The following is a 13,223-nucleotide window of genomic DNA, read 5'->3' as shown; positions in this document are numbered from 1 at the left end:
ACCCCCAAATTCTATGATTTAAGCTGTTTTTTAGGGTTTTTTGAAAAAAACACCCGAATCCAAAACACACCCGAATCCGACAAAAAAAATTCGGTGAGGTTTTGCCAAAACGCGGTCGAACCCAAAACACGGCCGCGGAACCGAACCCAAAACCAAAACACAAAACCCGAAAAATTTCAGGCGCTCATCTCTACTTTATACACAGTCCCCTGGTTCAGTGCACCAGGGGTTAACATGCTGCATTGCCGGGGCCACCGGAGGTGACCCGAGGCTGCAACACAAACTGAAGAATAATATTATCTTTTATATCCGCACGGTGCCTGGTGCCGATCCTCCTGCTGCTGCGCTGCTCACAATCCCCCAGTCCTCCAGGGGTTAACTGCAGACCCCACAGTCACACCTGGTCCCCTCTCCGCACCAGGAGCCTGGCTTTCCCAGTCCCCCAATGTGTGGTGATCCCAGCTGCAAAGGCTCAAGTTACCACAAAGCCTCTCCGTGGCACACCAAGACGCATTAATCGTTCACATTTAACGGCACGGTTACTACATTCAGATATGGCCTCTGGCGCCTATAGGTCTGTGACCGGACGTCTTCTCGCCCTCACTGGCTACGCTAACAATCACAGATTGGGTTTGAGTCACATGGGACCAGGCCAATAGGGGATTCTCTCTCACAATCAATAACCACGTGTTACTGGCTGCGCAGAGGGTGGGTATGTTGCTGCCACCACCAGGCTCCTAGTCCGTGGTGCCTGGAACCATGTTTCTGCTGTGTATGCCACACCTCCTGTCTGGCGTCAGTTGACCCCCGCTGGTCACCGACCTGGACCAGATCCTCCACAGTGGCCTGGCAGAGAATGAAGCTTGGAGACGCTGGCCTTACCCTGGACATCTGGAGAACGGGACTGCTTTAATGCATTCCTGGTTGTCACAAGATGGAAGGCAATCGTCATCTTGAAGGCAAAGCTATTTAATTGCTCAAAGCGCTAAAAAGAACTCTTCCCTGTTGCCAGGGGAACCAGCATAAAAAAAGATGTTCCCAGCAGAATAGAATAGAATACAGGCCCCCTTTTTATCTCCATTCTACACACCATACCACTGGGGTAATCCCTCCCTGGTTCCTCTAACCAATCACTGTACATGCATGTGCTGTGCAAGCCTTCGACACATGCACAGTTGTCCCCTGTGACTGTCCCCACCTAGGGTTTTGGTCGCCCCTCAGGAGTCGGTTCGTCCAGGGTTGAGGAAAGTTTCCCTCCAAAAATCTTCTACAAGAATCTGCCACGGAACCCACCTCACCATCTCTAGCCTGAAACGGAGCTCCAGAGATGGGCAGCCCAGAACCCCTGGCCGGGTTTCTTGCCCACCGAGGTAGAGCCATATGGAGCTCCAGGAAAATAGTTATCTGGCTGGGGAGCTGACTCTTTCCTTTGCCTTCCCATGCAACTGCCAGCGTGGAGGCTATTTGGGAAGACACTCTGTGTTTGTGGGAGAGGGCTGGGGGTGTCTAGCAGCCCACACAGAGCCCTGGATTCCCCCTGGAACACAAGCAGCAAAGTAAGTGCACTTTGCTCTTTAAAGACATTCAAATATACTTCACACATTTGTTTGTATGTACAACAAGACTGTGCCCTGCACCAGGCTCTGACCTTACCATGCGCTGCAGCTGTGTACCTGCTCCCCCCCGCTCACTGCTACATATAGAGATGAGCGCCTGAAATTTTTCGGGTTTTGTGTTTTGGTTTTGGGTTCGGTTCCGCGGCCGTGTTTTGGGTTCGAACGCGTTTTGGCAAAACCTCACCGAATTTTTTTTGTCGGATTCGGGTGTGTTTTGGATTCGGGTGTTTTTTTCAAAAAACACTAAAAAACAGCTTAAATCATAGAATTTGGGGGTCATTTTGATCCCAAAGTATTATTAACCTCAAAAACCATAATTTACACTCATTTTCAGTCTATTCTGAATACCTCACACCTCACAATATTATTTTTAGTCCTAAAATTTGCACCGAGGTCGCTGTGTGAGTAAGATAAGCGACCCTAGTGGCCGACACAAACACCGGGCCCATCTAGGAGTGGCACTGCAGTGTCACGCAGGATGTCCCTTCCAAAAAACCCTCCCCAAACAGCACATGACGCAAAGAAAAAAAGAGGCGCAATGAGGTAGCTGTGTGAGTAAGATTAGCGACCCTAGTGGCCGACACAAACACCGGGCCCATCTAGGAGTGGCACTGCAGTGTCACGCAGGATGTCCCTTCCAAAAAACCCTCCCCAAACAGCACATGACGCAAAGAAAAAAAGAGGCTTTTTACTGATATTTGGTGTTTTGGATTTGACATGCTCTGTACTATGACATTGGGCATCGGCCTTGGCAGACGACGTTGCTGGCATTTCATCGTCTCGGCCATGACTAGTGGCAGCAGCTTCAGCACGAGGTGGAAGTGGATCTTGATCTTTCCCTAATTTTGGAACCTCAACATTTTTGTTCTCCATATTTTAATAGGCACAACTAAAAGGCACCTCAGGTAAACAATGGAGATGGATGGATTGGATACTAGTATACAATTATGGACGGGCTGCCGAGTGCCGACACAGAGGTAGCCACAGCCGTGAACTACCGCACTGTACTGTGTCTGCTGCTAATATATAGACTGGTTGATAAAGAGATAGTATACTCGTAACTAGTATGTATGTATAAAGAAAGAAAAAAAAACCACGGTTAGGTGGTATATACAATTATGGACGGGCTGCCGAGTGCCGACACAGAGGTAGCCACAGCCGTGAACTACCGCACTGTACTGTGTCTGCTGCTAATATATAGACTGGTTGATAAAGAGATAGTATACTCGTAACTAGTATGTATGTATAAAGAAAGAAAAAAAAACCACGGTTAGGTGGTATATACAATTATGGACGGGCTGCCGAGTGCCGACACAGAGGTAGCCACAGCCGTGAACTACCGCACTGTACTGTGTCTGCTGCTAATATATAGACTGGTTGATAAAGAGATAGTATACTCGTAACTAGTATGTATGTATAAAGAAAGAAAAAAAAACCACGGTTAGGTGGTATATACAATTATGGACGGGCTGCCGAGTGCCGACACAGAGGTAGCCACAGCCGTGAACTACCGCACTGTACTGTGTCTGCTGCTAATATATAGACTGGTTGATAAAGAGATAGTATACTCGTAACTAGTATGTATGTATAAAGAAAGAAAAAAAAACCACGGTTAGGTGGTATATACAATTATGGACGGGCTGCCGAGTGCCGACACAGAGGTAGCCACAGCCGTGAACTACCGCACTGTACTGTGTCTGCTGCTAATATATAGGCTGGTTGATAAAGAGATAGTATACTCGTAACTAGTATGTATGTATAAAGAAAGAAAAAAAAACCACGGTTAGGTCACTGGTATATACAATTATGGACGGGCTGCCGAGTGCCGACACAGAGGTAGCCACAGCCGTGAACTACCGCACTGTACTGTGTCTGCTGCTAATATATAGACTGGTTGATAAAGAGATAGTATACTCGTAACTAGTATGTATGTATAAAGAAAGAAAAAAAAACCACGGTTAGGTCACTGGTATATACAATTATGGACGGGCTGCCGAGTGCCGACACAGAGGTAGCCACAGCCGTGAACTACCGCACTGTACTGTGTCTGCTGCTAATATATAGACTGGTTGATAAAGAGATAGTATACTCGTAACTAGTATGTATGTATAAAGAAAGAAAAAAAAACCACGGTTAGGTCACTGGTATATACAATTATGGACGGGCTGCCGAGTGCCGACACAGAGGTAGCCACAGCCGTGAACTACCGCACTGTACTGTGTCTGCTGCTAATATATAGACTGGTTGATAAAGAGATAGTATACTCGTAACTAGTATGTATGTATAAAGAAAGAAAAAAAAACCACGGTTAGGTCACTGGTATATACAATTATGGACGGGCTGCCGAGTGCCGACACAGAGGTAGCCACAGCCGTGAACTACCGCACTGTACTGTGTCTGCTGCTAATATAGACTGGTTGATAAAGAGATAGTATACTACTAATATTATATACTGGTGGTCAGGTCACTGGTCACTAGTCACACTGGCAGTGGCACTCCTGCAGCAAAAGTGTGCACTGTTTAATTTTAATATAATATTATGTACTCCTGGCTCCTGCTATAACCTATAACTGGCACTGCAGTAGTGCTCCCCAGTCTCCCCCACAATTATAAGCTGTGTGAGCTGAGCAGTCAGACAGATATATAATATATATAGATGATGCAGCACACTGGCCTGAGCCTGAGCAGTGCACACAGATATGGTATGTATGTGACTGAGTCACTGTGTGCTGTGTATCGCTTTTTTCAGGCAGAGAACGGATTATAAATAAAAGTGGTGGTCACTGGTCACTATCAGCAAAACTCTGCACTGTACACTACTGAGTACTCCTAATGCTCCCCAAAATTAGTAAATCAAGTGTCTAAACGGAGAGGACGCCAGCCACGTCCTCTCCCTATCAATCTCAATGCACGTGTGAAAATGGCGGCGACGCGCGGCTCCTTATATAGAATCCGAGTCTCGCGATAGAATCCGAGCCTCGCGAGAATCCGACAGCGTCATGATGACGTTCGGGCGCGCTCGGGTTAACCGAGCAAGGCGGGAAGATCCGAGTCGCTCGGACTCGTGAAAAAAAACATGAAGTTCTGGCGGGTTCGGATTCAGAGAAACCGAACCCGCTCATCTCTAGTATCAGCACATAAAATGTATCAGCACATAGCAGAACGTATCAGGACATAGAACGTATTAGCATGTATCAGCACATAGCAGCACGTATCAGCACACAGCAGCATCACACATCAGCACATAGCAGAATGTATTAGCACATAGCAGAATGTATCAGCACATAGCAGCACATATAAGCATATAGAATGTATCAGCACATAGCAGCACGTATAATCACATAGCAGAATGTATCAGCACACTGCAGCATCACCCATCAGCCCATAGCAGCACATATCAGCCCATAGCAGCACATATCAGCCCATAGCAGCATGTATCAGCCCATAGCAGCACATATCAGCACATAGCAACACGTATCAGCACATAGCAACATGTATCTGCACATAGCAGAATGTATCTGCACATACAATAGCAGCACATATCAGCACATAGAACGTATCAGCGCTTAGCAGAACGTATCAGCACATAGCATAATGTATCAGCACATAGCAGCACGTATCAGCACACAGCAGCACATAACAGCATCACACATCAGCACATATCAGCGCATAGCAGAACATATCGGCACATAGCAGAATGTATCAGCACACAGCAGCATCACACATCAGCACATAGCAGCACGTATAAGCATATAGAATTTATCAGCACATAGCAATCACATAGCAGAACGTATCAGCACATCGCAGAATGTATCAGCACACAGCAGCATCACAGAATGTATCAGCACATAGCAGAATGTATCAGCACATAGAACGTATCAGCCCATAGCAACCCATAGCAGAACGTATCAGAACATAGCAGCACATATCAGCACATAGCAGAACGTATCAGCACATAGCAGAACGTATCACACATAGCATCACACATCAGCACACAGAACATAGCAGAACACATCAGCACATAGAACATAGCAGCACACAGCACGTAGCTTCACACATCAGCACACAGAACATATCCTTACAAAGAAATAAGGATCAAATAAGATTAGAGATAAAAATAATGTAAAAAATAAATAAAAATGGGCAGACTAGATGGGCCAAGTGGTTCTTATCTGCCGTCAAATTCTATGTTTCTATGTAACATAGCAGCACACAGCACATAGCAGCACACAGAACGTAGCAGCACGTAGCATGACACATCAGCACACAGAACATAGCAACACATAGCAGCACACAGAACATAGCAGCACACAGCATCACACATCAGCACACAGAACATAGCAACACATAGCAGCACACAGAACATAGCAGCACGTATCATCACACACCAGCACACAGAACATAGCAACACGTAGCAGCACACAGCATCACACATCAGCACATAGAATATAGCAGCATGTAGCAGCACATAGAACATAGCAGCACATAGTAGCATGTATCAGCACACAGCACATAGCTAACCTTGGGAGGCCGGTACCCTATAATGTGTTTATACCTCTTGTGCCCCAGTGATATCCCAGGTGAGACTGGTGGATGGACACAACGCCTGTTCTGGACGGGTAGAGGTCTTCTACAAGGAGAAGTGGGGGACGGTGTGTGATGAGCACTGGGATCTCTCTGATGCCAACGTGGTGTGTAAGCAAGTCGGCTGCGGACCTGCAGAGCGGGCACCAGTAGGGGCTTATTTCGGACCCGGATCTGGGCAAATTTGGCTGGAGAGGATTTTCTGCAATGGCTCGGAGACTGCCCTGTCCCAGTGCGGAGCTGTGGTGTCCCGGAAGAGCCTCTGTGTCCACTCACAGGATGCTGGCGTGGTGTGTGCAGGTGAGATGGTGATGTGTGTACATGGCTACTACACGTGTACACACAACATAATCACTGCCACGTGCACATGTACACATTATCACCATCACATGTGCACACAACATTATCACCATCACATGTGCACACAACATTATCACTATCACATGCACATGTACACAACATTATCACAATCACATGTGCACACATTATCACTGTCATATGTGCACACAACATTATCACTATCACATGTATACACAACATTATCACTATCAAATGTGCACATGTACACATGACATTATCACTATCATGTGTGCACACATTATTACTATCACATATGCACATGTACACAACATTATCACTATCACATGTGCACACATTATCACTGTCATGTGTGCACACAACATTATCACATGTGCACATGACATTATCACTATCACGTGTACATGTACACACGACATGGGGGGTCATTCCGAGTTGATCGCTCGCTAGCTACTTTTAGCAGCTGTACAAACGCATAGTCACCACCCACGGGGGAGTGTATATTCGCTTTGCAAGCGTGCGAACGCCTGTGCAGCCGAGCTCTGCAAAAACAGTTTGTGCAGTTTCTGAGTAGCGCTGGACTTACTCAGACGCTGCGATCACTTCAGTCTTTTTGGTCCCGGAATTGACGTCAGACACCCGCCCTCCAAACGCCCAGACACGCCTGCGTTTTCCCTACCATTCCCAGAAAATGGTCAGTTGACACCCATAAACGCCCTCTTTCTGTCAATCTCCTTGTGATTGGCTGAGCGAATGGATTCTTCACTAGATCCATTGCACAACAACAATGCTCTTTGTACCTGTATGACACGCCTGCACATTGCGGTGCATACGCATGCGCAGTTTTGCCGTTTTTTTACATGATCGCTGTTCTGCGGAAAAACGTCAGCGTGCGATCAACTCGAAATGACCCCCATTATCTCTATCGAATGTACACATGTACACATGACATTATCACTATCACATGTGCACACAACATTATCACTATCACCTGTGCACACATTACTATCACATGTGTACATGTACACACATTATCACTATCACATGTGCACATGTACACACAGCATTATCACTATCACGTGTTCACACGACATTATCACTATCACATGTGTACATGTACGCACAATGGCCCTCATTCCGAGTTGTTCGCTCGGTATTTTTCATCGCATCGCAGTGAAAATCCGCTTAGTACGCATGCGCAATGTTCGCACTGCGACTGCGCCAAGTAACTTTACTATGAAGAAAGTAATTTTACTCACGGCTTTTTCATCGCTCCGGCGATCGTAATGTGATTGACAGGAAATGGGTGTTACTGGGCGGAAACACGGCGTTTCAGGGGCGTGTGGCTGAAAACGCTACCGTTTCCAGAAAAAACGCAGGAGTGGCCGGGGAAACGGTGGGAGTGCCTGGGCGAACGCTGGGTGTGTTTGTGACGTCAACCAGGAACGACAAGCACTGAACTGATCGCACAGGCAGAGTAAGTCTGAAGCTACTCTGAAACTGCTAAGTAGTTAGTAATCGCAATATTGCGAATACATCGGTCGCAATTTTAAGAAGCTAAGATTCACTCCCAGTAGGCGTAGGCTTAGCGTGTGTAACTCTGCTAAATTCGCCTTGCGACCGATCAACTCGGAATGAGGGCCAATATTATCACTATTGAATGTACATACAACATTATCACTATAACATGTTATTTATAAGAGGGGGCACAACTACATGGTCATGCATGTTCTGAAAGTAAGTGTACAAGCGTGCTATGTACAGTATATACAGACTGTCTATAATGAGGACAACCCTATCCTGAGTGCATGTAGCTCAGTCTGACAACCAGAGCATCAGCACATTTGGTAGAGAGACTAATAGGACATGGTGGTGGGACTCCGCGGAATATGGCACAGTGCAGTGTAATAACAGTGACAACAGACTTATAATAAGATTAATCTAGAATGGGCCATCCCCTTTATTACGGTAATGATAACACTGCATAAGGTCTCACTGTACAGCGCCATATTCCCCCTATCAGAATCCTGCTCATCATGTAATAGGTATTCCCCCTAACAAATGTGGGGATGTTCCTGTTGTTAGATGGAGCTACAGACGGCTGCGGTGCCTGAGGTATGGGACACGCCATTTATATAAAAACCTTCATACATGTTCTGCACTCACCTAATTACACTCCAAACATGCAGGGAATGTTTGTTCCAACATATTGCCGACCAACTACATTACAGTGACTGTAAGAGAAACGTACGTCAATCGTATGGTCTGCAATCACAGAAGATATGTGCAATAGCGAAACTTATGTCATTCTTATGGTAGTCAATCACACAAGATATGTGCCACAAGTGAAACGTACGTCATTCATATGGTCTGCAGTCACATAAGGGGGTATATTTGCCAAGCTCCCGATTTTGTTCGATTTGTTTTGTTTTTTCAAAGTGTCATCTCGGGAATTTACTAAACAGAAATCTCGGCAGTGATGAGGGCATTTGTATTTGTTTTAATGGCAGAGTTCACAAATACGAATGAATACACCATCGGTTAAACACGCCTGTTATTTTATATAACTCGGTAATTTACTAAGAATTCGTATTTACAATCACTGCCGTCAATAGCCAAACACTGCCGGGAAATGTTAGAATTCGTAAAAAAAAGCAGTTTTCAAATAGACCTGCTTTTTTTATCCGTATTCTGATAGGCATGCACGGATCAGTGGGATCCGTGCATGCTTATCAGTAAGAAGGGGTGTGAAAAGGTTAAAAATCACCAGAAAAATTTGCGTGGGGTCCCCCCTCCTAAGCATAACCAACCTCGGGCTCTTGAGCCGGTACCGGTTGAAAAAATACAGGGGAAAATTAGCATAGGGTCCCCCCATATTTAAACAACCAGCACCGGGCTCTGCGTCTGGTCCTGGTTCAAAAAATACAGAGGACAAAAGATGTGGTGGTCCCCCGTATTTTTTAAACCAGCACCGGGCTCCACTAGCCAGAGAGATAATGCCACAGCCGTAGGACACTGTTATACTGGTCCCTGCGGCCGTGGCATTACCCCCCCAACTAGTCACCCCTGGCCGGGGTTCCCCGGAGGAGTGGTGACCCCTTCAGCCACCCAAGGACCAGGGGTGAAACCCGAGGCTGTCCCCCCATCTGTGGGCAGTGGATGGGAGGCTGATAGCCTTTGTGTAAAAAGAAAGAATATTGTTTTCTGTAGTAGAACTACAAGTCCCAGCAAGCCTCCCCCGCAAGCTGGTACTTGGAGAACCACAAGTACCAGCATGCGGGGAAATAACGGGCCCGCTGGTACCTGTAGTTCTACTACAAAAAAATACCCCAAAACCCCAGAACACAGATACCGTGAAAGTACAATTTTAATTACACACACTTACACACTCACATACTTACCTACATCCAACGATGCGATTCACGCCCACTTGTCCATGTAGAATCCATGGATTACCTGTAAAAATGAAATTATACTCACAAACAATCCAGTGTAGATCTGCCCTCTTCTTTCTCCTCGTAATCCACGTAACCCACAAGAGTGACCCCAATTAACTTTGCAGTTAACTGCAGACTGCAAAGTTCCCATCATTGGTTATAATGGAGCTGGGCTAATCTAGATTGTAACCATTGCGCTCCTACTTATTGACAGGAGTGCACAGCCAATCAGGAGATGCCATGACGTGGCACTCCCTGATTGGCTGGCAGGACCTTCACTGACAGAAGTCACGGGGGGTCCCGCCAGTCGGGGAACATGGAACCCCTTTAGTTGTGAGGTTTGGCTTTCCAGTTTGATATTTTAAACAAGTATGTGGATTACTAGGAGAAAGAAGAGGACAGATCTACACTGGATTGTTTGTGAGTATAATTTTATTTTTATAGGTAATCCATGGATTTTACATTGACAAGTGGACGTGAATCGCAGCGTTCGATGTAGGTAAGTATGTGAGTGTGTAAGTGTGTGTAATAAAAATTGTACTATCATGGTGTGTGTGTTCTGTTTTTTGGGGGCATTTTTTTGTAGTAGAACTACAGGTACCAGCGGGCCTGTTATTTCCCTGCATGCTGGTACTTGTGGTTCTCCAAGTACCAGCTTGTGGGGAGGCTTGCTGGGACTTGTAGTTCTACTACAAAAAAAACAATATTTTTTCTTTTTATATAAAGGCTATCAGCCTCCCATCCGCCACCCTTGGATGGGGGGGACAGCCTCGGGCTTCACCCCTGGTCCTTGGGTGGCTGGAGGGGGGGACCCCTTGATTTAAAGGGTCCCCACTCCTCCAGGGAACCCTGGCCAGGGGTGACTAGTTGGGGAGGTAATGCCATGGCCGCAGGGACCAGTATAACAATGTCCCCCGGCTGTGGCATTATCTCTTTGGCTAGTGGAGCCCGGCGCTGGTTTAAAAAATATGAAGGACCCGTACATCTTTTGTCCCCCGTATTTTTTGAACCAGGACCGGATGCAGAGCCCGGTGCTGGTTGTTTAAATATGGGGGGACCCTACGCTAATTTTCCCCTGTATATTTTCAACCAGGACCGGCTCAAAGAGCCCAAGGATGGTTATGCTTAGAAGGGGGAACCACATGCAATTTTTTGTCTATTTTTAACACTTTCCACACTTCATATAATGTACACAATGAAGCCCTGCACGGATCTCACTGATCCAGCCGGGATTCATTTTGTTAAGTCCGGCAGTGTTTTACTAATCACTCCCATAAAACACTGCTCGACAATACGAATCACATTGACATCGGAAAATACAAAAGAGGACAATTCGAGATTAAACTCCCACCAAATCGACACAAATACGATTCTTAGTAAATATACCCCCAGATATATGCTATAAGTGAAACGTACGTCATTCATATGGTATGCAATCACACCAGATATGTGCCATAAGCGAAAAGTACGTCATTCATATAGCGTCAATCACACAAGATATGTGCCATAAGCGAAACGTACGTCATTCATATGGTCGTAAATCACACAAGATATGTGCCATAAGGTGGTGCACAGTCACCTCTGAGTCAGCCGTGTGTGTGTTACTGACATGATATAACCATTGTGAAGGTACAGACACATTAATAATGTATTACACACAGATAATACATTGCTAACCACAGGCTGTGGCTTTGTGTTGTGCAGAGGGAGCATGGAGGAGTCAGAGCATTGGTGGTGGGAGGGGAACACAGGGGAATAGCCTGAAACTACATGAATCCAGACTGGTATTTGCCAATGACGGTCAAACAAGCTTAGTTACTAATCACTACTTTGGACTGATTCTCCTACCAGGGGCAGTAAGGGGGAGGTGGGGCAGGTATAAACTACCCAGTTCTGTCTAGGAGGCCCAGGTCAATTGAAAAGGTGGAGCTGCAGCCCTTTTTTGTGTCACACAGGGAGTGCATAGTGGTGCATAGCCACGGCTCCACATTTGACCACAACCCCTATCTAGTAGTGGGGCCTGTCTGATGTCTCAGCGGCCCTGTCTCCTGCATAAGTGCCTGTTGTGTGTATACTGTATATATTATAGTATTTTGTCATAACAGCTCCTCTAAATTTTTCTTCTGTTTCACAGAACAGTGACCGGTTTAGCAGTGGTGACCTAAGGATGGTATAAGCCCGCAGAGGTATTGCCACTGTCCTGCATGATGGCATCATTCATCCCCCACTTCATCCATTATAATCACTGATACCTTTCTGTTTCATGGCACTATCATGTGTGATAGACATCCTCAAAGAGCTGTAAGAAGGGGATAAGACATACAGCATCCTCACCTAAGTACACAGTCACCTTTAACTTACCTGAGCTGATGCTCACAATTATAATAATCACCTGTGTGCACACTCACCTGTAACTTACCTGAGCTGCTGCTCACATTTATACTAATCACCTGTGTGCACACTCACCTATAACTTACCTGAGCTGCTGCTCACATTTATACTAATCACCTGTGTGCACACTCACCTATAACTTACCTGAGCTGCTGCTCACATTTATACTAATCACCTGAATACATGCTCACCTTTAACTTACCTGAGCCGCTGCTCACATTTATACTAATCACCTGTGTGCACACTCACCTATAACTTACCTGAGCCGCTGCTCACATTTATACTAATCACCCTGATACATGCTCGCTTGAATCGGATTCCACCTGCAGTGCTGCAGGTGGTCCAGTATCCGGAACCTGGCACTTCCATTTAAGATCTACACGCTTAAATTAGACTCCTGATCTGGTAAACGCCTCCAATCCTATTTTTTATTTGTATTATGTATCCAGTGTTTGTTGAATAAATTGTGTTAACGGTATCATGCTATGTGGGTTCGTATTTCTTGTCCCCACATATCTGAATGAGACTGCACCGTTGATAACAACACTGAGGATCTCTGCATTGATTACGTGCTTGAAAACTGCATTCGTCCGGTAAAGCCTCCAATTTGAACATTAGGGATACATAGATTCTATATACCATCGAGTATTCTGCTGTTCTTATTTGGGACATTTTTTAAACAATATCACACTATGTACATTGTTTTTCATTTATTTACATGTTCATTGGTGTATGATGTATAAGGAAAACATCTATTCAGAAATATCCTCCTTGATTGCAAAACCCAGAGTTGAAATTAAGATAAGTATCAACTCTATATCACAAGGTGCTGCATGTATACACTTATTCTAGAACCTGAGCGCACTTGAATTTCTGT

General features: G+C 45.6%; 1 protein-coding gene across 3 annotated transcripts in view; it reads left to right on the top strand.

The window, feature by feature from the left end:
- Positions 1-12,824, top strand: part of LOC134908795 (deleted in malignant brain tumors 1 protein-like) — a 164,139-nt gene extending 151,315 nt beyond the window's left edge. The window contains exons 6-7 of one of the 3 annotated variants that reach the window (XM_063914917.1): positions 6,186-6,307; positions 12,090-12,824. In XM_063914917.1, the coding sequence (XP_063770987.1) occupies positions 6,186-6,307; positions 12,090-12,131 (164 nt within the window). In that variant the 3' untranslated portion in view covers positions 12,132-12,824. Of the gene's footprint in view, positions 1-6,185; positions 6,501-12,089 lie in introns of all 3 variants that reach the window. The other 2 variants (XM_063914916.1, XM_063914918.1) reach the window with 2 other exon arrangements.
- Positions 12,825-13,223: the final 399 nt, after the last annotated feature.

The sequence above is a fragment of the Pseudophryne corroboree genome, chromosome 4 (assembly GCF_028390025.1).
Source record: "Pseudophryne corroboree isolate aPseCor3 chromosome 4, aPseCor3.hap2, whole genome shotgun sequence".
In the NCBI taxonomy this organism is placed as follows: domain Eukaryota; kingdom Metazoa; phylum Chordata; class Amphibia; order Anura; family Myobatrachidae; genus Pseudophryne; species Pseudophryne corroboree.
This window is presented reverse-complemented; position numbering and strand designations above follow the sequence as displayed.